Source organism: Scatophagus argus, chromosome 9 (genome assembly GCF_020382885.2).
Source record: "Scatophagus argus isolate fScaArg1 chromosome 9, fScaArg1.pri, whole genome shotgun sequence".
NCBI classification, from domain to species: domain Eukaryota; kingdom Metazoa; phylum Chordata; class Actinopteri; family Scatophagidae; genus Scatophagus; species Scatophagus argus.
In genome coordinates this window covers 16,249,097-16,273,733 of record NC_058501.1, presented here as the reverse complement: position 1 = coordinate 16,273,733, position 24,637 = coordinate 16,249,097, and the positions used below count along the sequence as shown (strand labels likewise).

General features: G+C 41.5%; 2 protein-coding genes across 4 annotated transcripts; one reads left to right on the top strand and one right to left on the bottom strand.

The window, feature by feature from the left end:
- Positions 1-246: 246 nt before the first annotated feature.
- Positions 247-18,517, bottom strand: zgc:158689 (uncharacterized protein LOC791177 homolog). Of its 3 annotated transcripts, XM_046400413.1 has the most exons (18): positions 17,300-18,517; positions 17,096-17,169; positions 14,600-14,839; positions 10,512-10,657; positions 10,229-10,304; positions 10,058-10,144; positions 9,352-9,413; positions 9,014-9,085; positions 8,471-8,608; positions 7,807-7,959; positions 7,159-7,335; positions 5,858-6,500; positions 5,281-5,482; positions 4,748-4,810; positions 4,175-4,343; positions 3,988-4,028; positions 2,737-2,805; positions 247-2,214 (listed from the first exon to the last, which is right to left on the bottom strand). In XM_046400413.1, the coding sequence occupies exons 4-18, from the start codon at positions 10,557-10,559 to the stop codon at positions 2,178-2,180; spliced, it is 2,037 nt and encodes a 678-aa protein (XP_046256369.1). In that variant the 5' UTR covers positions 10,560-10,657; positions 14,600-14,839; positions 17,096-17,169; positions 17,300-18,517; the 3' UTR covers positions 247-2,177. The 3 variants fall into 3 exon arrangements, with proteins under 3 accessions (XP_046256369.1, XP_046256370.1, XP_046256371.1); XM_046400415.1 differs by lacking the exon at positions 247-2,214 and having other exon boundaries at positions 2,236-2,805; XM_046400414.1 differs by lacking the exons at positions 14,600-14,839; positions 17,096-17,169; positions 17,300-18,517 and adding an exon at positions 12,615-12,829.
- Positions 18,516-23,362, top strand: si:dkey-283b15.2 (neuronal pentraxin-1). Its single transcript, XM_046400416.1, has 5 exons — positions 18,516-19,561; positions 20,543-20,987; positions 21,549-21,802; positions 22,144-22,323; positions 22,856-23,362. Exons 1-5 carry the CDS (start codon positions 18,866-18,868, stop codon positions 23,063-23,065), a joined length of 1,785 nt encoding a protein of 594 aa, XP_046256372.1. The 5' UTR covers positions 18,516-18,865; the 3' UTR covers positions 23,066-23,362.
- The last annotated feature ends 1,275 nt before the right edge of the window (positions 23,363-24,637 follow it).

Sequence of the window (24,637 nt, the reverse complement as noted above, 5' to 3'; positions counted from 1 at the left end):
CATTAGCCTGCTTGAATGAGTAAGAATGGTAGGAACAGTATGTGGAGCCACTTCAAAGACATTTTAACACATGAACAGAGAAATACATGCTCTGTTCATGTCCACTTCATCCACTCTTTCCACACACACACACTTTGGATACACACACATATATATATATATGGAGTATTTTGAAATACATACAAAAGCTTAGTATGTTCTAAACAATGTTCATACAGTGGAACAGTGGACAAAGATTTCCTTTTAAGAACTTTTATTTCACAACAAGACAATATTCAGTGTTTAAGGTAAAGAAAGTCTTCAGCAGTATTCATCATTATAATAATATCTTCTGCAATCAACAGGATCTCATGTCGATGCAATTCAGAGAACACACTTGCGGTCTGTTTACATTGCGTCATTTTATACAGAACCAAGTGACTGTAAAATGGGTGTGCAATGGTAAAACAATATTCTACTTTGGAAGAAGAGTGTTTGACTTACGACAAGTTTCTGCAATCAAGCGGTAAACTTGATATCATTCATTTAGCGATCTTCTTGCATGTACAACAGCGTGCACACATTCATTCCTTTATAAATTTTCCATGACTTTCTTAGAGGGTGTTTCATACCTCAAACTTATTTTTGTGTTGCACATATACTATATTATTCTTCTGTGTCAATCAATTTCTACACTAATTTTCACACATTTTCCATTAATGCACTCTGGCTAAATAATTAGTTTTTTAATGTGTTGCATTTTCACTTGCCCCAAACTTATTTCAGTTTGAGTCAGAGATTAAAGACTAGATGAATCAATATTCGTGATAATAATATGCTATTCAGAATTTTCACTGCGTCGTGTAAGAAGTCTCATTTCATGTTCAGTTTGAATACCCTGAATGTATTGGAGGTTCACTGCCTCAACAAAGTCATCCTGTTCCACCAAAGTGAAATATCATCATAAAAATAGTCAAACAAAAGTCATATACACACACAAACACACACATTTAAGGCACTATATACAAGCATGAATAAGCACTAGCGCTATCATTTTTCTGTCACCGTTATTAATGATGCCATACTGCTAAGTAATAATATTCACTGTGTGAAATGATTTACTACAACCCGTGTGGGCGATATCTTTAATCTTTAAGCCGCTAGACAATCATAGAAAGTCAAGGCAATTACAATAGGAACAAAAACCATTTCACTTTGCACAGATTAAAAGTTCCACCTTTAAACCACAGTTTGCTAGAGGCAACTACCGACTTACAGAATATTACTTTGGATATCTCTAGTTTACACTTGCTCAGACGTTGGCCAACTTCCCGTGTACTTTCTTCATCACTTTCATGGATACATTTCCCCAATAAGACTTAATCCTATGATCTGTCTTGGCTTTCACGTCTCTCTTTAAGATTCTGCTCAGTTTGATTGGTAAACATACAGCTACAATCAACTAGCCTAGATGTTGTCTAGCTTTAGAGTTGGGACTGAAAAGGAATCAAGAAGACATCAAATCCAAAGACCGAGCATGCAAATCTCTTAATCTTCACATTTTGAACCCTCCACAACTTGCTACTTTCTAAAGAAACACTTCTTTCAATAATAACACCATCCAAACATTCCCCTATTAACTGCCACAGTTTGTGTCTGCAAAGCTCATGAGTGTTTCTTTATTTTGTAGGACTTGTACTGTATTAAATAAGTATTCCACTGAGAAACTAACAAAGTCTCACTGAGCAATCATCTGAATAATCAAATTTAAGGTAGAAGTGTTTTTACAATGTATTTTGAGTACAGGTAAAAAGTTATACTAATACAAAAATGCGTAACTTAACAGCAGCAAAATGTATAGTGTTAACTAGCATAAACTTTAGATATGTTGTAACACGGGCAGTGTACGTAACATTACCCATGTAGAGTGATTTTAAGGTAAAAATGACACAAGACTAACTCACCGAACCAATAAAACAGGTCAAGTTTCAGCCAAATAACCATGTTTTAAAATTAAAAAACCCCACTTTGAAAAAAGTTAAAAGTTTACCTTCATTGAGATCAAGAAAATGCAACAATCTAGCAGCTTTTCTAAAAAATATAATATCATAATAGCACTTTTTTTTTTTAACAGGAGCCTGTCCTCTCCCCATTGACACCGTAACACTACAGTGTAAATGAAGGTTCACAACCTGCTATTAGGAGCCAGTCCCTAGATCAGCTGAACAAAGAGAACTTTTATGAATATTGCATAAAAACAGGGGGGGGGGGTTATATGAAGAAAAATTGCACATAAGACAGTAACAGGAGGGAAAGAAAGAAAAATGTTAGTTATTCTGGATGAGCAAGATTCAGTATGTCAATCTCAAACACTAAACTAAGTACAGCCTATTGCCTTACTTCTGTTTCACCAAACATTATTTTATTTCAATGCCAATTTTTCACTCATACTGAATTTTCTGATATTATAGTGGTGTTGTCTCTATTTTTCTCCTATTAAATACTTCAGAACTTCAATATTTAAAAACAGATCAGCCTTTACCGATTAATCTTTTATACTTTGCTTTAACAATGTTCTAGTCCTGCATGCAAAACATAATCTGTAACTGATTTTAAAAAAGAACATCTGAAGTAAAGTACAATTTGAAAGAATCAAACAAAACAGAATCTGACTGTTTCCAGGATTCAGCCTGAGGTTTGATGGACTTACAAACCAAAGAGAACAGGATGTTGATGCTGTGGCTATAAAATGCTTACTCAATGATGGGAGCAGAGCGGTCATTGGTGACAGTTTTCCTAAGTCGGATGTGGGCAAACGGATTGATCCTGAAAGGAGGAAAGAATAAAAATAAAAGGTTTAACAATCACACATTACATAAATTGGTGATTAAACAGGCACTTGAGTTAGGGAATTGCAAAAAACAGCACAATGATACTTTGAACTAAACCCTAATGTAAACAAGCTAACATGCTCACGATGACTAACTATAATGCTAATGTTTAGCAGGCATATGCTGCGTTCCATTTGTACTTGTAGGTCATAACTCTGGACTCAGTATGTTCAGTTCAGTATGGCTAATGTTTTCTTGGAGTCATGATTAGAGAGGGGTCTTATAGGTTCAAGGGTATTTGTCACATGGGAAGAGGGTCTTTTTTTCCCCCCTCTTTCTGTTTCAACATAGAACTGAGGTTAGTTGATGATTGACAGACGTTTTATCTCTTATCCACGTAAACAACCAGTCTATATTGGCAAGTGATTAGAGATATTTCAGTAACATCTTCACATCATCGCTATCCAATATACAACAACAATATCACATCTGTTAAAAGCCAGTTGTAATTCCAATTTCAGGTGGAGTTCCTTTCGTCACTTCTGACTTCGGAAGTCAGAAAACAATTCGGAAAACGACTTAAGAGTGCAAAAGGAACGCGCCAATAATGAACAGCATTCTCACCAGCTTGAAAGACAGAGTACAGCTGAGGCTGATTGGGATGTCATTAGTTTGCAGGTACAAGGTGACAACACTAGAGGAAAAAACAAGGATCACCAAACTAAGTCATCCAAGGGGGAATTTCAAATTTCATGGCATTTCATTTAATTGAAGGTCTTTCACTAAAAAGAAACAAAGCAACCTTATGGTGGTACTACATGAAAGGTCAGCAGATCGGCAAAGTAATTATGGTTCATCGTCTGGGCAAAATTGCATGGCAACCCAAGCAATTTGTACGGAGATATTTCATTTAGTGTCAAAGTGTCGGACCCACTTACACACTGACACTGACATCCCCACAACCACAGCACATGCCCATGTCTTTCAAACTTAACACTCCTACTTTGTAGTAGCAGTATTTGCAATATGGGTTATAATGTAGTCAAAGTGTTAAACATGTGTAGTCTCCAAGGGGTCAGTCAATTCAGTCTTCTTGAGTAAAGTAAATTAACTCTGACTGGTGCAATACCCCTTTAATGACACATACAAAGTACCTTTGGTCTGCTAAAAAAGTTACCTGGTTGGGGAGGGTGGTGGAGAGACCAATTCTGAGGTGATCTGTAAAGGAAAGACCAGAAAATATTGCAAGGGTATTTCAAATGAAATTCCATCAGTAACAAACAACTTTATCTCTTCTAGCGAGGGTTAGTTGGGAGAAGACATTCACTCTAACTGTCACTTCTTAAGGGTTTCGTGTTTCCGACCTTGTTGCTGTCAGCCATGCTGTATGGGCGTGGACGGAAGGTGCTGACCCTCTGGGGCGGAAGAGAGCGCTCCTCCTCTGATTCGGGGGTAAGAGCTGGCAAACCGGGAGACACCAGCTTGTCAAGCTGGCCTGTACTGGTGCTGTTAGCCTTAGATAAGAAGAGAGAGCTAAAGGGAAGGTCACAGAGAGGAAAGAATATAAAAGGAAAAAGACAAAGGAAACATGATGCTGGTTGAGAGATGTTGGTTTTGTATTAATGCTCACCAACAATGCTGTTGGTGTTGGAGAGCAAAGTGGATGTGTCTGGACGCAGCAGTGGAAAGACTGAGAGGACAAACGGAGTAACATTCTGCAGTTTATAGGCTCCTGTACACTTTCTGTACATCTGATGTTTCGATTTACTGAGATTACATATGGGTTTACTTTGAATCAATCAACATTTTAACTTCTTACTATTAAGTATTGTTTGTATAGAAAGTTGTAAAACAGCCAAAGGGAAGTGAAGGAAGTATTTCTGTCATTAATCATGTCAAAGTTCACCAACAAGCTTAAAACTTCATCTTTGACTTACTTCTCGAGGTGATCAATCTTACTGAGGTGTGGCTGAGTGTAGGAGAAAGGGAACCAGCCTTTCCTGTGGAGGAAAAACTTTCTTTATGTGGCTGAATAATAACATTTTGATTATTATGTGTAATGAATAAAAATCTTTCATAGTTTCATATACAAATACTGTATATTTGTTAACCTGGTGCCAGGGAGAAGCATACACACAGCACATCATATGTAAAGCTGTTCTGAAGTAACAAAGAAAAAGTCTTTCTACTTACAGTAAGCTAGATAAAAGCACAAGGTTGAGGGGAAGTGGTGTCCCTGACACGTTTTCATTATCTCCTAAATGTAATCTTGACATTCCTGTCAGAAGCAGCTTCATTTAGCCTTGTCTTAAGGCACTGAGACATTTCAGAGTCTTGTAATTTTGGACATTATGACGATGCTAAAAATTACAAAGTCCTTTCAAGTTATACACAACATCATTTAGTGGTTTTTATTTTGTGCTGCACATTTCAGCAAATTCTACATCATTGAGTGATTTGTAAAACATACCGCCCAGTTCGTTCATTTTGACCGTAGTGCCATCCGTCTCTCGGCTCAGAGATGAGCAGGGCGATGTTGTCACCGGGCAGGAAGTGCAGTAAGCAAGCTCCGCCCCCTACGCCTCTGCCCTCCAATGCTGCAGGAGTGTGAGCAAACATGGCTTCTACACATGTAGGTCCAGATAAAGGAAGCATCCTGGGTAGACTGGAGCCTAAAAAGAAAAGGAAGAAAAAACCCAAAAAAACAAGAGGCATTTATGTTTATTCAGTCAGTTTCACTGTTACTGCAAGAGTCCACCAGTTCTGCATTAGATGCAAATTTCCAGCCTAAGCACAAGGGATTTGAAATGATGCATGTAATTAAGCATTACTGTTACATATTTACTTTTCTACTTATGAAGTGCACAACATGAGATAAGCTTGTGTCTTTTAAACAAAATCTTTATTAAAACAACATGAGGCTGCATTATAAACAGATACACTAGTTGCTCTTACGCTGCTCAGCGAGCGTTTGAGCAGCACCTGATGTCTCCACAGTGTCGCCAAACCCACAAGATTCCAATTTTAAGAGACTCATCCCATCTTACCTTGAAAGCCACCCAGCCTCATTTCACTGAGAGGTCTCCTCGGCAGTGGGAGTGTTGCTGTTGCCGACATCTCAGTGGCTTTCAGCAGCCAGGAATTATGTGAAGGTGAGGAAGTGTTGCTCCCACCTGCTCCCATCTGTTGGTGCAGTAATTGCACAGGAGTCATGGCCCTGGAGAGAGGAGCACTGTGGGGCAGTGGAGGACTGTGAGGAGCACCGTGGGGGATGGGGAGGGTCACGCCATGCACTGAGCCGCTGGCCGGGGAGATCTGGCTTAGTGACATCACCGTGGAGGGGATGAGACACGGTGAGAGGTTGGATGTGTTGGTGGCCAGGAGGAGAGAGCTTTGCTGGGTCGAGCTGTTGGACGTGGTGGGAGTGGATGCAGCAGGGCTGGCGCTGCCACTGGTGCTGCTGTCAGGGAGGGGGCTTGCTGATGCACTGACGGGAGTGCTGGTGTGTTGAGGAGATGCTCCTCGTGATGAACCTCCGGCAGCTCCTCCAGTGGTGAGAGAGCGGAAAGTCTGAGGGGAACCCTGAGGAGGACAGGTATCACTCTGGGTGTTGGAGGGGAGTGAGCGCTGCTGCTGGGAGCGACTGGAGTCTCCGTTCAACAGAGGAGGGACTTCTTGAACAGAAAGCTTCTAAAAAAAACAAGGAGAGATACTGTCAACTTGCAGACATTAAGTCAGTAAGAAGTGGTCTGGGCCATATGGACCACCTACTCAGCTGACGTCCTCTGCTCATGCTGTCTGATTGCCATTTGGGTCGCTGCTGTGTTTGGACTCTCTTACATGCTAAGTTAGGCAGCAAATGTTTGTCTTCTTCTTGAAAATTTCATAAAATGTATATGTTCGTTATGTATATGTTATATGATATCCCCCAACAGATATCTCAGATCACATAAGGATTTCCAGACTGTGGGTCCAAGATTTTATTAACCTCCAGGGTATTTTTTTAAAATCAATAAATAATTAGCAATTTGTTCACTAAGTAGGTCCATCTGTCAATGATAGGTGGCCAGCAGTAAAGTTATTTTAGAGTTGCCACGGTCTTTAATTATATAATGACTACCAGTATCCTGAGACTCAAATCAAAAAGTTAAGGACGTGGGATTTGAACTGGGACTCAGAACTTCAGAGTGAGGACTTGAGGATCGCTTATGCCTTGCAAAACAATAAAATTCTCCGACCTCTGACAGACTTGTTTTTTGCTTGGCCACCACTGTTCATGTCTGACTTTATCTAGCAAGGTTTTGAAAAGGTGAAACTCAAACCAAAGTACACCAGTAAGTGATCTGACCTGTTCGGTCTGAGCAGAGCCGAGCTTGGTGTGACGGAGGACCTCGGCTATCCCGGCAGCCCCCGAGCTTTGAGGCGCGGTGTGACGCAGCAGGTTCAGAGCGCGCTCTGGGAGTTTCGTGGGCTGAGAACATGACTGCTGCCAGGATGACAGTTTCTGTGACAGGAGCTCTCTTACCTATTGTTCAAAAGCACAAAAAGGAAAACCACAACACTGTTGAAGGACAGGGCTGGGGTTACTCTATTTTTGTTTTCTTTCTAATATTGTGAACAAATTCCTGAAAAGACCAAAAATGTACAATATGTATGTCTCAGCACTGATTTCCATACGTTTCCATATGTTTGTCACCAGTGGGCCTGCATATTTAACTTAATATCTCTGAAACAACTGAGCCCTGTAGTTTTTAGTGTTTGTTGAGGACTATTTTCAGCTGTAGGGCAGTAGATATTGTATATGGGATTGTGCTTCAGTTAAAGATCTATGACATACAGGGAAAGGCTAATTTCAGAGTTTGATTACACCTGCAAGGAGGATAAATTAACTGTTGAGTTTATGGGACTTACAGACAATAAGAGGCTCCAAACATCTGGATTTCATTATCTCCTCTCTCAAATGTTACCTAACAATACACACAAGCGACCAGATCACCTTGGAGTGGTAGTTGATGAGTAGTTTGGTAACACAACACTGTCTGTCCACCAGGAAGCAGTATCGTCTCCTTTCCTCGGTGAGCGCAGACTTGTAACCCGTGGCAACCAAAGCATCCAGCTCACCTTGGCGGCGACTCATCAGCTCCACAAACTGAGGAAAAAAGTCAAGAGAGATTTCACTGCAAACCTGCACATCCTCACACATGTATGCACAGCCCACAGGCGTAGTGCTCAAGGACGGAGTGACCTTTCAGGCACATTGTAAGGAAAGTGGACAACATGTGACATCATATCCTGCCTGTTGTACAATGATAAAAAAAATCCAACTCATAAAACACCGTCTGTTTCCCTGGTGACCTTTTCTTCAAATGTAAAAGATTTCTCATTTTTATTCTTTAAGTGGCAAAATCCTTTCACCATCTTATTCATATTTCCTCTGGTAAAAGCTTGTGCACTAAGGTGCTTGTTTACTGAAACATCAGCTGAGGCAGATTGCTCTTTAATCTTATTACCACTGGCCTATTTCTCAAACAAATGCTCACATAATTGTGCTTTTTAATCTGCTGTAAGGCCGAATGTGAAGTTCAGTAAATGAAAGAGGTCACTGTGTCGTATGAACTTCAGATTATGTGTTTATGTATTTCGATCTGGGTTTCACTTACCTGCATTTCTCTGTCTCCATATTTGTTTGGGTGACGGCTGCCCTGGCTCTTCCTGCGGAGTTTCTTCAGCTGCGACTGGCAACGCTCAATGGACTCAGATTTCGACCGCCGCTCGCTCTGATACTTCTTCAAAGTGGCCTGAGAGGAAAGCGGTGGGAAACAACAAGAGTGTAGGTCAGAGGATGTATTCAAAAGTGTTAAAAAGTGTTAAAATGAGGTTTCGTTAAAATTTAAAATGTATGCGTGGTTGCCAAAAACCCACATGTGTATGTTTCACGCAGTAAAGCATTTAAATTTTACGCAGTCATCTTAAGAGGTTTTCCATGACTTACTGAATAATTTCCAAAACTGAAATGAGTTAAACACAACATTAACAAACATCACCTGACATTACCTCACCTTCCAGTCAAATAAAAATCAGATCAAATTTTAAACTAAGCTAAAATAGAATAGACTGATTTTCTCAGAACTGATCCAAAGTGAATGCAGGTTTTGTTGCCAGTGTACTGAGTGTGGGACATTCTAGCCAACGTGTTGACTCACTGTGAGGTATTTGATGTCCAGCTCCAGCTTCTGCTCCAACTGGGCGAGCAGCTCAGAGTGAAACAGCTTTAACTGGTGGTGAAAACATCAAAGTGTTGTGACACTGCAGCATTCACATCCTCACCAAGGAAAACGAAACTTGCACTTTTACAAGATGCAGTGACATTTTAATTACTTCACAAAAACCAAAAAAAACAATCTGAGCAAGTATGCATGTTCAAAAATCTCTATGTGTGAGCTGGAGTTTACAGAAATCATAAATTCAACATTCAACCAACTGATCACATTGGCTTTATTTTGCAGAATAATTTGCGCAGAGCGACCGAGCACAGTCTTACCACGTCTTCCAGCTGCACCTGAATCTGTCTGTGGACCTCGGCCATCTGAAACAGTGTGTCACCTGTGAGGAGTAGCGGAGCACAGGACAACAGTCAGGGCCATCAGTGATATATATATACATATATATATATATGATATTCAGATAATACAGACAATCAGTTGCATTTATTAGCTACAGTGCAGAAACTACACTGTGTGCATCTACAGTCTGTGCTCTGATAACGCCCCCTCACAACAGCATCAACGTCAACACACGTGTGGGCGACGTGTCACTGAAAATTGTTTGAAAACCTGCTGTTTTGACACAGTTTCACATTTCCAAAGTGTCGGTCAGCTGTGGGTCCCTCCCTCCCTCGGCCACACAGCGCTGTAGTATGTGGTGGCTGGCATCTCGCCCTCCGACTGTCCTGCCTGCCTCCCCCGCTGTTTTCAGCATTACAATGAGATCATGTGGTGTTGTTAATCTCCCAACAATGACCCTACTCTCTCCCTTTCCCTCTGTTCTCTCTCTCTCTCTCTCTCCCTCTCTCTTCACATTTCCTCATTGCCTCCAGTCTTCATCTCCTTCCTTCGACACATGCTGCAGACTATTTGTGACTTCTGCCCAGCTGTCCAAGGACTCTCTTCACTTTATTATGTGCCACCTCTGATTTATTTTTTTATTTTCTCCTCAGCTGGGTCCTTCTGCACCCGCCGCCCACTCACCCAGCTCTTTGGAGCCTTGGCTGTCGCTCGCCAGTTCTCCCAGTTTCACCAGAGCGTCAAAGTACCCTTTTGCAGCCACAGTTACTCCTGAAGAAGGGAGTACACTTTAGGGAAACTGGAGAAACATCTTATTCAGGGTATTCAGTAAGTTCAGTCCTGTGTTTGACTAACCTGTCAGGGCTTTCTCATAGTGTTTCCCCATCGTCACAAAGTTCTTCAGACTGGGGTTGAACTGATCCAAAATCCCCTTTTGGCAAAGATACACACAAATAACAGGACACTTGCAACAATTTCACGGCACACTGCACTGAGTGGGCAGTTAGCAGATCTTAACTCGTGAAATTGCTAAAAAAAAAGTTTCTTTAGTCCCCACAGTAAGCCAAAACCGGATCATATCTTCACAGGGTTCAGTACCGAGGTAGATAAAACATACAATCAGATGGTGGAGCCATACCTTGTAGACATTTTCTGTCATCTTGTTGACTTCTTCCGTTCGAGACATTTTTCTTCTGTCAGTTATGTCCTGCCACCATGTACGTTTTTTAAGATATTTTCCTGCTCTTGTTCAGGTCCTTAAGCTTTACAACAAACAGCAACCACCTAAAGGAGAAAAGACAAACAAAAATTACAGTGCAGTGAGTGATGATTTGCCAGAATGATGCTTCACATTTACTCCAAAAACAAGAGGATGAAGCACAAATCCAGCCGTTTTTAAACCCAACTGATGAAAGACGTCAAAGCACTTAGTTCCATTTATATGCCCTTGACCTGATCAGTTCATTGGAAAGTAATCAAAAATGCCAAACATTCAGAGTTTATATCTTCTCATATGTCAGAATTTGCCGCTTTCCTTTGCCATAAATGATACTAAAATGAACACAATCGAGTTTTGGACAGCTGGATAAAACGAGGAATTCAAAGAGGCCAAATATATCCGTATTTATTAAAGATAAATCTGTACTTTACTATACAGTGCTGTCGCTCTTTCTGTGAAGGACTGAAACGTGGAAAGTGGAGAACTTTAAAGGCCATTGGACTCACAACAAGTGGTGAGGATGTCACACCATCTTGGGTTGTGTCTCTGGCCAGCAGTATTATTTTCACATGGATCTCCTCCATGTCTCAGCTGCCAGCTTCTGCATTATCGTCTCACAGCATTGCGGCAACCCAAATATTTCTCCTAGATTCGAGTGCCAGACGAGTTATACCATTTCAGATAAGAACAATAGGCTTCTACAGCCTGAGTCACAGGTGTCAGAGCGCTGAACAAACACACGACAGCAGTGTTTTCCTCAGCAGAGAGGACGATCAAAAGGGTGGGGGGGGACTGGTCCAGGGTCATGAGGATTTCCAGTCTGGATTTAATGGCAAAATGCTCATTTGGTTTTCCTTGTGCAGCCCTCCTTTGTTATCACTGTGAGATTACAGAGAAAATGTTGACCCAGATCAACCAATGGTATATGACACAAAGAAAACATTTCCAGACTCTTGCTCATTGAGGCCACCCGGGTGCAGTCTGTAACTTGTCAGAGGAGCCGTAACAGTCAGTCGTTCTGCAGCAGGGCTTTGGAGGGCTTTAGACGTAACAAGGTAAATGCTTTCAAATGATGAAGTGAACAACTGAAACTAAATAAAACATTTATGCATGTGTGTTTTCTTAGTTAACGCTTAGTTTGCTTTAATTCTAAGAAATAAAGTGCTGTTTGTTTCAGGGTGCAGCAGGAACAGTCTGCAGGTGGTTGGGAAACTCATACAGAAGGTGCATTCATGTGCTTTGGCCTCTTTAAATCTCTTTAATGGTTCGGAAGTAAACATAAAAAGCGCATGAATGTGACTTAAAGCAGGAATGACTGATTGAATCAGTTAGCAGAAAAATAATCAGAAACTATTTTGATAATCAATTATCATTTCAGTCATTTTTAAGCAAGAAAGTATATGGTTTGAAGCTGTGAGGATTTGTTTGTCTCTATTTAATGTGGCAGAATATCTTTGGGTTTTTGGACTGACATTTTAAATTATGGCTGCAGCCCTAATGTCACTACAATAGTTTAATTAATAAGAAATGACAGAAAGTGATTCAGCATGAAGAAAATTCTGTTTAAATGAGAGTTTTGAGACGTATTAGTTATTGTGCATTTTGGTGGCTCTGAAGGTGGTGTTTTATGGTGACATGTGACCAGATATTCACGCATTTACTTCTCTTGCATTTCTCAGCAGATCACTTAACGGTGTAACCTGCGGCTAAAACAGCTCTCCAGTGCCAAATGAGCCTTTTCCTCCACGCCATCTCAGCTCATTTTAACACATCAAAGGACATGCAAATAAAACAAAAAATGACAAGTAAAATGTGCCAAGCCTGAAATATGGAGAGGTAAGCTAAGTAGTTGGAAAAATGGGATGTTTTTCTTCAGTTAAAAAAAAAAAGAAAAGCATTATGCCATATGCCCACACGGTGCAGCTCAATAACAGCTACCTGTTGATCCCAAACTCCCAGCTCCATTTGTAAAACAGTAACAAAATAAATCAGCTGCTTAATAGGAAAAAAAAAGTTACATACCTTTTCAGATCTCATTGTGGGAAACGATAAAGGCTTCCTGCGTGTCTTTGAGTGTTAAATGAACAGTACAACACCCCCTCCTTTCTTCCTATTAGACTACTTTCCCTCTCCGTTAGTTAGTGGGGGGTTGTTTCATCCAGCAGAGCACTAAATCTCAACTGCCCTCCACCCCTTTTTCACATGGCCCTCTCTCCCTTTTTCCCCTCTCTCTCTCTCTCTCTCTCTCTCTCTCTCTCTCTCTCTCTCTCTCTCTCTGCCTCCTTTTACTCCCAGGAATCGGGGTCAGATATTTGGTGCCGTTCAGTACCTCTCCTCATTACTGAGCCGATTACCAACATGCCTTCACGCCCGCTAAAAAAAAACAAAAAACAAAAAACAAAAAACGGCCAGAGCACCACCGACAAACCCCCGCCCAGTACAACCAGCTCCCTGCCGTTGAAAAACCACAGTCAGCCTCCCATTCTGTCTGTCTCTCTCTGTCTCTGTCTTTCTCTCTGTCTCTCTCTCTCTCTGTCACTCGGGCAGAATAACAATGAGCCAGCGGGACCTCATCTGAATAGGAGCAGGGGGAGAATAATGACTTGAACTTTTCAAGCCACAGCACAGACAGGCCTATCACTGGCCTACATACACCCGGACCATCACCAAGTTCCTGCTTCTAAGAGGAGGAGGAGGCCCCTTCATGGGTCATTCATTTATTGCATTAAACTGCAGGAGTAAAGGTTAATGTAAGAAATAAAGGTGTTGGAGGAGAGTTTAAAGTGGTGAAAAAAGTTTAGATCGTTTGTAGTCACTGGTGGAAAGTATAGGCCTATCTCACATTTGAGGTATTTATACCTTCCAAGTTTATACTTCCACTCCACCACATGTATTTGATAGTTATTTTGCAGGTTCAGATAAATAATCCAAAATGTTTGGATCTAATTGTAGTCCATTTTAAACATACTGAGTCCATAAACCCCACTGCGCTTTTTCACAGCTTATAAAATATGCACCAAGTGTTTCAATTTTCCTCAGAATTAATAAATAATAAAAATGCAAAAGTAAATACAGAAGTCCTGACCTCAGCAGTAAGTATGGTCTGTAGCCTGCTTGTGTTTGTGTTTTATACTTTGACTCACTGCATACAAGAGAACTACTGTTTATTTGACAGATTGTTTGCAGATTCTGATTGATAAAATAATGAGGATATAAGATATATCTATATAAAATATAAATATGATGCATTGCTACTCAATAAATTAGAATACTTAAAAGCTCCACTTCAATCAGCTACAACAAATCATGAAAGTGGAGAGAGGTGAGAGTAAAGGTATTACAGTCCTAGTCGCAGGCTAGTCAAAACTCCAACAATGATAATATTCTATGACTGTGTTGCATGTAAATCCAATCAGTAAATGTACCAATACAAACTAAGACTAATACTAATCATAACTGCAGTAAAGTATTTCCACATACAGTGTAGCTACTCTTAAGACACACATATAAGTGTCAGTACTTTACAACTGTACATTGTGTACATATGTCTTTGATGTTTGTGTTTCTAAGCTAAACTCTTGCTCTAACGGTTGACATCACGTCACTTGTAGGAACTTCAGGCGTCTGACTGAAGCTGCAGTTGCATGTTTGTCCCAGATGGTGGCGCAGGTGTTCCTGCGCAGGAGACCGAACAGCCGGCGGGTTGCAGCAAGTGCACTGGACTGCAGCAGTAAAACTGTATCTTTAAGACCCAAACAGGCAGGTAGGAAACTCATAATCACAAGCGCACACACCTTTATAAACATGTCAGTTATAATGGTGACAAGTTTGAATAAAGCAGATGTTACTGTCGACTGTCCAGACTCACCTTATCACTGCAGCGTGTCACCTTCCACACACACACTCAGAAACACCATAAGCACTAACACTAACAGAGAGGCCCGTCTTTAGTGGACAGGGTAATAACAAATCAAACCCACACCCAAAAAAAGAAATAAAAAGAAAACAGAGCAAGCTGTCTTTACTTGGTAGCAGGTTGTCCTGGACCATCACCTCTCCGTTAAAAACACGAGACGTCATCTCTTTCCGCCTTCAGCTTCCACTTTGCCAGCCGCAGCAGGCGACTGTGGACTGTGGGGTTCTGGGTCACTTGGTTCAGTGTTGAGGGGGGGCACTGGAGCGTCTGTGGTCTCGTGTCCTTGGACCTGAGCTGTAAAGCTGTTTGCCTCGGCTCACTTCCATGGGGCCTAATTCACACACACACACACACACAATCACACACACATTAAGGAGATTGACAGACAGGAGAACTCTCGCTGACCTATTAAACAATAGAGATGACTTGAACACACCTCTGCCATCTTTCCTTCTGTCTACAATCAGTGTTTGGCTGCACACAAAGTGTACAGAAACAGGTCGCATGTTTACTAATCTTTACGTCACAAATTTTACCTGAGTTTTGTACAAATGTATCACACACAAACAGGTGAATGTCCTCCCACAAGAAGGGATAAAAAAAAACCTTCTGAGAGGTAAACTCAGGTCAACACATAGCTGGAAGTATGCAAGTTCTGAAAGTACAAATGTTTTACAAATATTTTACAGTATATACTCTTCTAGAAGTGCGCCGGTGAGGTAAATTGACGTAAAAGCAGGCACTGCATGTGTGTGTGTGTGTGAGACCATAAACACTGAATATTTCAATAGTTTGAAATACTGAGATTTTGTTTTCCTACAGAACACAAGATTGTAATGAGAGTTTTATTTAAGAAATTTTGTAAATATTATAATATTCCAAGAAAGACATGGATATAAGATCTTTACTGGCCCACACAGAGCCCTGACCTCAACCACACTGAACACCTTTGGGATGAACTGGAAGAGAGACTGTGAGCCAGGCCTTTTCATCCAACATCAGTGTCTGACCTCACGTATGCTCCACAGCATGAATGGGCAAAAATCCCCACAGTAAAACTCCAACATCTTGTGAAAAGTCTTCCCAGAAGAGTGGAGACTGTTGTAGCTGCAAAGCTGTCTGTGTATTTAGAATACAATGGCATTAAAATCCCTGTTGGTTTAATGGTCAGGTGTCCCAATACTTTTGTGTTATATAGTGCATCTGCTGGTGTGTCTGAACCTGTTATCTAATGTTAATGTAAGTATAAGTGTCTGATCCTGTAATCAACATGTTGTGTTCTGTGATTTTCTTTGACCTGAGAGGAGCCATCTGCTGTCCCGCCACCACCTCTGTGGCCGCCAGTCAGACTGCAAGAGGCGAGGAGTTAATCAGGCCAATTAATGTGCCGAGATCTGGGTGAGGTGCGTGACGCTGTACTGGAGAAACTGAACCAAAGGTTGTGTCCTGCTGGAGAGGATAACTGTAAATCAGAGGTCAAATCAAACAAAACAAACAAACAAAATAAAGATGGTGGAAGCAGCAAAGGGGATGCCAAAAAGTCCCAAGAGTCTAACAGGAAAAGAGGTGTGGTCTTCTAAGAAAAGCACAACAAGGCTGAAGGAAGGGAGGAGAGGAGGAGAGAAAAAAGAGGTAGTGACAATGAAGGAGGGATAAAAAGCACTGAGCTCCCCTCTGCAGTAAATCTCTCTCAATCTGATCAGCGTGTGAGGAGGAATAATTCACTGCAACAAGTTCAGAGAGAGGATACACAAGCTGCACTCACAGGGACTCCAAGGTAAGGATGTATTGCTACTGAGAACCGAGAACAGAGCATTAATGTTGTGAAATACTACTTCAGTGATTTCAGCGAGACGTAACAAAGATTTAGAAATGTGACCATCCTAAAAATGTTACATGACAATCAGCTGATCGTTAAGATATGACAAGAAGCAACATGAGTTTGCAAACAGTAGATGGTAACATATTCTTGTAAGGATTGATGAAGGCTCCTACTGAAAGCATTTTCTTACAATTTGTTTTTTAATTTATTTGTTCTTTTTTTTTTTTGTCATGCACATAACTTTCAGTAACTCAAGGCAGTTTAGGGGTCCACAATAACATGGTTGTCTTTCACATCTGACTGCATTAAAAGACAGTCAGAGAGACACTGGATCCTCGCAGTGAAGGATCCTGAGGATGTGAAGATGGATCTATTCAAATCCAGAACTGCTTTTTTTTAGTTTCCAAAGAATATTAGGTGATCTTAAAGAATTTAAGTGACGCATAAATGGTTGAAAAAAATAACATATTTTTTGTTATAAGAAATATGCTGCAGAGTTTTGACAGATTCCGTCTTGCATCACTTTGGTTGCTGGGTTGTATTGCACATGCACCAAATGAGACAGATATATCATTTAATATCTAAAAGGGCATGCAAAATATAAAATATAGCGAAGATAAAAGGAGAATCTATGTGGATTGGAAGTTAACATGTGTGCTGTTTTGGCATCTCACAGGTTTTAGTATAAAGACATTTTAATGACATTAAACATGATATTTTAAACATGATATACAATAAAGAAGGCTGGGGGGAACCACCACTCACCAGAGAAAATGATACTGACACTCATCTTGTAATGCACCAGGATGATCGTAGTTTTAAATCCATCCATTCTCTGTCTAGAAAGAAATTTGTTGTTTACAAACAGAATCTATTTCATTTAGTCAGCGTCAACTGTTTTTTAATCTCAGGTCGAACTGCAGTCGTCAGTTTTTAATTTGTGACTAATCGCACTACTTAAATACCCACCTTGACCATATGGTGCAGCGATGGTCTACCATCCCATGGATTAACACACAGCCAAACACACACACACACACAGCTGAGGAAGCCCACTTATCTCTAGCTAAGGTAGCACAACAACTGCTTGCAATTAGGTTAATTGAGTGACCTGTGGGTGGTAATAAACTTAGGGCTAAACTGTTGAGATTGGCTGTGACATGGTTCTGTACCTCCACCATCTGTCGCTCCTCTAAGCCTCGTAAATCACAACAGGAACTGCAGCGATGCCGTCGTGCAAACGCTGCTCTCCCTTCATAATAATAAGAACATGATCACAAAACAGATTGTCTATTAAAGAAACAAGCAGTAAGTTTCTGCTGCAGCTCAGTAAACACAAGCACACAGCTGCATCAGCTTTTGAGGAGATTTCTGTGAGGGCGGATCTTTGTCACGCAAATGGATATATTTGGATGTTGGGGTTTTTTAAAAAGAACCTCCGTTTCATTATTGATAAAATGCAGTGAATCATGTATGAACCATCAACACTAACAAACACACACACACACACACACACACACATATACATTATGGAGGCTGGTCGACCTGCGAGCAACAGGTGGTCAGCTGTCACATCTCGTGGGTGCCATTTGAAAATGCCGACCCTGTATAATGAAGGACATGCACTGAGAGAGGTCAGCCAGCCTTTATGACATGGACACAGAGAATGCAACATGGAAGCACGTGGAGTGCAATGTTTGGGCTCATTTAGGGATCCAGATTTTAATCCAGTTTAGAAATGTATCAGATCTCCTCTTCACTGCTAGTTTGCGTTTTATAGTCGCCAAACACTCACTTGTATAGATTTTTAAATGAAAGATCAACCGAGTCTGTTTATTGGCCTACACTGTATGTCTTCCTTCCGGCTTCCAGGAAGTCAAAACCATCAGAGAAACTCACGCTAAAGAGACCTACAAAAATCCGGCCAGGATGTCACACCTCTGATTCGGATTAATCCTTGTCTGGACAGACTCTGGTTGTTTTGCCACACGCTTAAGGTTACTGGTCAGACAGGCTGCAGTTAACTGAGGCAGTAGACATCACGCTGACAACCTGCTGAGAAGTGAGGACCTTTAGTCAGCCTGATCTAAAAGTCTTTTCTAGCTGTCCTTTTGTCCAACTGATACTTCTCACCTGCAGATTAAAACATATAGGACACTAGGACAAAATGTAAGGTGGACGTGCAGTATACAAATTACATTGCAAAATACAATACAATTCAAAACAAGTACAGGTGATAATTATTGTGTGGAGGCTACCCAAACTGCTTTATATAAAAATCTGGTGCTTTGCAGGTTTAGGCAACGTCCAGAATAAAATAAAATCCCTTGTGTGACAAAGAAACTAAAAAACAAAACTGTGATGTCTATTTGCTCTTCACAGATGAGTGGATACTTTGTGGGTGGAGATCTTTGTTATTGTGCTCCCTGATGCCTGCTCTACAACAACAAAGAAGTCAGCACAACCTTTACTTCAACTGGCATCACACATTTTGAAGCAAGGTCAAGCTCTCCAGTCGTGCTGGCTGAAACGTGGATGGAGATCATGAGGAACTCTCAGTCTCTACATTTGTTTCTTGTTCCCATTGTCTTTTCTGTACTTTCACTCCTCTTCTGCCCTGCATCTGCCAGTTCAGGGTCTGACTATGACTACAGAGCCCACCCCCGCTTTGTTTGCACGCCTATTCCTGTGGATGCAGACCCAGCTTGCTTCCCTGCAGGAGCTTCAGGCGTAGGGGCAGCAGGGCCCGGCGCACCAGGCCATCAAAGTGCACCTCCTGCTGGCTGGTGGGGGGCGAGCGAAGAAGCCAAAGCCACCATCCTCCACCTCAGGGAGAGCCTCGTCCAGCAGAAAGAGACCATTCTGGAACAGAGGGAGACCATTAGAGAGCTGACGGCCAAACTGACCCTCTGCGAGGGCCTCGGACAGGGCGCGGCGCCCCACGAAGAGCGCCACAGCACGGCCTCACGCTCCCATCACGCAGGGGTGGCCAGTCATCACGTGCACACTGATGACGGGCACTATAGCAACCAGCAGGGTCACCATGGAAACAGCAACCTCATACCGGACTCACCCCACTACCCCTCCGCAGGGGGGCAGCGATCTGATGGAGGCCACAGCAGCAACAACCAGGGGAAGGATAAACATGTGACACCAGGGGACGTCTCATCATCACCGGAGCAGATGGAGAGGATGCTGCAGGCGCTCAAAGAGAGGCTGGACAACTTGCAGGTGAGCAGTAAGAGGAAGAAACTTTTGGGATGAAGGTAGAACAAAACTGTAGGCAGGAAGAGTAGAAATGAAAAAGGGAGTTCAAAGCAAACACAGCTGAAGGATAAAAGCAGAGTTTGATGTGGAGGGAGACTTGTGATGTGCACCGTGCCCATAAATGGCATTTCCTCGTTTGGACACATTAATGCTGTCGTCACACGTGGATTATTTGTCGAACAATCAAGTCCCAGAGCAGCGCGTGTCCACTAAGTACTTTAAACAAAGGAACAATGAATTACTTAATTGCATAAAGCCACTCACTACATTAGCAAGAGAGTCACCCTGACTTCCCTCAATGGGCACCTCAGAGCAGCAACAGGCTCAGAGGTGGACGTCACTGATGTAAGATGCTCATGCATAAGGTAACAGTGGATTGACTACACATGCTGTAGTTGTGGTGAAAATTTGGATGTGTTACAGTCCCGTTTTTCTCTTTAGCTGCTCACAGCTTTTACTCTCTTGGTATTTGTGCTTTCTTGCTGTTTCACCTCCTTGGATCGTGATCACAGACAGATGTCAGGAGCTGTACAGTGTGTGTGTGTGTGTGTGTGTGTCTGTGTTTCACGAGTCTAACATCAGCAGTAATTATCGTGATCTCCCTTGACAGACTGGTAATCAGGGCACGCACCAGGACAAAGCCTGGATTACCTGAGAAGAAGTAAAACAGAATCAGATACAGCGAAACATATAGAACAACTGCTTACTTATTGCATTTGACAATATGAGATTATTAGTAAATGTAAGAAGTGCAAAAAGTGCTCTCTGGGGCTTGTGGGTGACAGATCAGCAGATGCTCACATAATTCGTTCAGTTTGTGTCTATGTGGGAGAAACACCAGTGATGCCTTTGTCCTCTCTGTTGTATATAAGGCACATAAGGATTAAGTGACAGGAAACTGTTATCAAGGCTTAAGCTGCGTGTGTTTTTCACTGTACTCAGCAGAAGAGGAACACATCCATCACCTACTCCAGCTCTCTGAAGGAGCTGCTTCAGAGGAAGATCAGTGCTCTGGAAGAGCAGCTGCACCATCGCACTGCTGCCCTCAGCAGCCTGGACCATCACGGTGATGACAGCAGCCACAGGGACGACGAAGAACACCACGACAATGGACACCCAAATGAGCACAAGGACGACCACAACGACGGTGGTCACAGCGACAGCGGGAACAACACCGACCATCACGACAACAGCCACGGCGATGATCATCACGATGGTAGCCATGACGACCATGACGGGGGCCACCATGATGATGATGATGGTGACCACCACAGTAATGAAGCCGACGTTCACAGTTACCTTTTGCACACAGGATACAGAGAACGAGAGCCACACACTGGTTTCCACTCAAATAAACTGGAGAGCATGCTCAACCAGCTGCACCTGGCAGGTACGCAACCACCGCAGCAACATAACAACATGCATTTGCAGCAGTCAGCGGGTTTTGTCAACTTCCTATTAATGAAGCAGCATTTGGGATGAGAAGTCATGCGAGTTGGTTGGTCTGCAGCCACTTAAGTTCCAAAAGTGAAAGAAAAGAAAGATCATGCAGCATTAGGGATTTTACTTTAGTGCATTTTTCTGCAATAAAACTTCTTATGCAAATTTCTTTCTCCATTTTCGCCAGCAATGCTTTGTTGTGAGCGAGCCCTTTTGTGTCTCTTCTGCATTTTCAGAGTTCATTTTTGACCTTAGAAACAGCCACTGACAAAATAATGTGAAGAGTAAAACATCCAGACCTAACAGGATGTTAGAGACAAAGTGATTTGTGAACTGCTGTTGGTCAAGAATTACATTTGTTTTAAAGCAAAGTGTGTGTTAAAATAAAAATTTGAGTTTGCAATACACGACGCCTGGACAAACCAGATTCTGCTGAGGAGGTTTGTATGACACAATAGAAAGCTGCAGACCAGAACAGTGACTAAACGGACTTTGACTTCTTCCAAAGCAGGTTCCAGCAGGAAGAAGTCAAAGAGTCCTGATGCCTTCCAGATCAGCTTCCCGATGAGAACCAACTACATGTATGGGCGGATGAAGAGGACTTTGCTGCAAGAAATCTTCGCTCTGACCTTGTGTCTTTGGATCAAGGCGGGTGTAGGGCCTGGCCTCGGGACCCCGTTTTCTTACTCAGCACCCGGCCAGGCTAATGAACTGGTGCTCATCGAGTGGGGGAACAACCCCATGGAACTGCTGATCGATGACAAGGTGAGACAGAGTCAAGTGATACAGGCCCCGAAAAGTCATTTTCGAACAACAACAAAGTGTGGCAGCTTAAAAAGTATCTGAACACGGCTTGTTGAGATCCCTGTTGAAGTCGAGACCCAACAGTCCTGGTCCCCTACGACTGTGACATCAGACTCATTCTTTACTTGTGAGATTCAGAATTTAAAGTTCGCTTTAGGGGTTCATTCTGGCTTGTACCTTTTATTTAAATAAACGACAGATTGTGTCTTGTGTAATCTCAAGCTATATTCTTGCCTCTGTGCTTACTTGTATTATACCACAACGTATTTAGTGACTCACCATCCTTACTATCCCGTCCCCAGGCTGTGACGCTCCCACTGTCTCTGAGCGATGGGAAGTGGCACCACGTGTGTCTGACTTGGTCAACACGGGATGGACAGTGGGAAGCCTACCAGGACGGAGTGCAGAGGGGGTCGGGGATCAATCTTTCCCCTTGGCACCCAATCAAACCCGGAGGAGTCTTCATCCTGGGACAGGAGCAGGTAAAGACTAAGAGATTCATCCTTTAGATAAATAGATAGATACTTTATTGATCCCGAGGGAAATTCAAGTGGCGATTCAAGTTTATAGATGCAGAGAACCTTTACAGTTAAGAAGATACCTGTAAATAAGTTCAATGGGAAGGAGCCTTTAAATACAGAAAAGGGAAACATTTGCACAAATACTGAACAAGTGAGCTCCGAGCTTGAAACATGTTATAGTTCAAGTAGTTGCTGATTCAAACCTTTTTTGCTCCTTGGTATCATTAAGTGCATGTATTCGTGCACATATCTGGCATATTAAATGGCATATTCAATTCTCATTAGTGAAGCCTTACCCTTTGTAATTTCTTTATGATCTTTTTCTAATAACTCTCTTTATGCAAACACAATCTAAACTCCACTTTTCCGATAACATTTTACCTCACCAATGATTACTTAATATTTTACAGCATAGATTCATATTTTACATAATATTTAAAAAAAAAGAATGACAAAGGTCAACACTGACTGTCATTTGCTCTCTGCTCTCCAGGACACTCTGGGAGGTCGTTTTGATGCCACTCAGTCATTCGTTGGCGAGATGTCGGATGTGCACATGTGGTCACATGTCCTGACAGCCAGCGACATCTACAGCCTGGCCTCCTGCGGCAGTCACCTCAGAGGAGACGTCATCGCTTGGTCCGACACGGAGGTGGAGCTTCATGGAGGCGTCTCCAGATACCCCTTTGATCCCTGTCACTGAACGACAGTAACACCAGTGAAGAACCTGGAGATATCTTGGAACGCACTAAGAACATTTATCACATGTCAGCGGTGCAAGAATAAAACAAAATTCCATTTGATTTTCAGTTATTTTTCAGGATGATCACTCAGTGGGACATCTCCTACAAACTCAGCATCAATGCCTTTCTTTGAACTTAATCAGTGACTTTTTCTTAAAAAAGAAAAGTAAGCTTAATCTGTGTTTACAGATACTGTATAGGGACTTAGGCTTCAGCCTCCACTGTAATCATGCGCTAGTGTTTTATTTTAAACAGAAAACTGCTGTATGTGACATATTGTCATATTGTTAATAAGACTTGATACTGTAGGGTCTGTGATGAAATTAGTGGACCTTACATGGGTTGTGTTGTGGTGAAGTATCAAACTGTATGTTGCTAGTTTGAATGATACTCAGAAAATGTGTTGAGAAATCAGTTTTTAATCTGGATGATCTTTATTTTTATTTTTATTTTTTTTTAAAAAAAGGAGATACAGCTAATTTACCAAAGAAAATGTAGAACTGATCTGTGTACTTTGCAATGTGTCCTAGATAGACTGAAATACTGAAAAGCCTGTCAGACAGAAATTAGGGTTTTACAGCTTCTGCTGGTTTTAAATTTTTTACTTGGAGACTGTAAGCCAGCAGTGCTGCTTAAATTAATAGTAAACATTTATTATACGTGTTATTGTTGTATGTTTTTTCACTTTTTACTCTAGAGTGTAACTTTCTTCACTGAACAAATTGCATTTTTTTCTCCAATAATTTAGATTTATCTTCGTGACATGATGTATTTTGTGTAATCAAGTCATTGCGCTGTGGCTTTTTAATTTCTGAAATTATCTGGCCTTGACTGTTCATTTTGTACTGTAAATAAATCATTGAATTTAGCCTGGGTTAGACATTTGACTTAATTATTGTACGTAACTTGTTTTTTCTTTTTGCTTCAAATGTTAAGACATCGTAAATAAAAGTGTAAAAGAAAAACCTGATGCAGACCTCTGTTGGACTTTTTACTGATTATCATAGAGAGTAAGTCAAGTCAGTTTCATTTATATAGCAGCAAAACACAACAAAAGTTATCTGCTGACACATATAGAGCAGGTACTCTTTAATTTCATAACTTTAACCCCAAACACCCATTTACCAACCATTAGGCCCTGAAGAGCTTTCATGTCTCACATTTTAAATAAATATTAGACCTTAACCACTCAACTTGAGTAAAGGTTTTGTGCGTATGGTTGGGCTTAAGGAACCCGCTTATTAAGTGTACAGAGACCAGAGGAAAAAAGGGAGACTGTAGAGAAATAATATAAGAGATAATAAAAAAAAAAGTGCTGGCGCTTCTGTTGAAGTCTGAGTTGAACACACACAGAAGTGATGTGTTGCAAGGTAGCTTAAAGCTGACGTGTGTACATTTGGTACTTTACCATAGTTTCTATTCTGTATTCTGTTGCTATTTTAATTTTTGTATGCCTGTTTCTCATTTCTGTTATTTATATGTAACCTTGTTCTTTGTGTCAGTGTGCTGATGCAACAACAATTTTCTCCCCT

Bases quoted from the DNA above. Each gene is read 5' to 3' on its own strand.
- zgc:158689 (XM_046400413.1), bottom strand. From the start codon at position 10,559: ATGTCTCGAACGGAAGAAGTCAACAAGATGACAGAAAATGTCTACAAG. The intron at 10,145-10,228 runs GTTAGTCAAACA...TCCCTTCTTCAG, and splicing joins CTATGAGAAAGCCCTGACAG to GAGTAACTGTGGCTGCAAAA. The intron at 9,414-10,057 runs GTGAGTGGGCGG...TACTCCTCACAG, and splicing joins CCAAGGCTCCAAAGAGCTGG to GTGACACACTGTTTCAGATG.
- si:dkey-283b15.2 (XM_046400416.1), top strand. From the start codon at position 18,866: ATGGAGATCATGAGGAACTCTCAGTCTCTACATTTGTTTCTTGTTCCC. The intron at 19,562-20,542 runs GTGAGCAGTAAG...TGTACTCAGCAG, and splicing joins AGAGGCTGGACAACTTGCAG to AAGAGGAACACATCCATCAC. The intron at 20,988-21,548 runs GTACGCAACCAC...CTTCCAAAGCAG, and splicing joins CAACCAGCTGCACCTGGCAG to GTTCCAGCAGGAAGAAGTCA.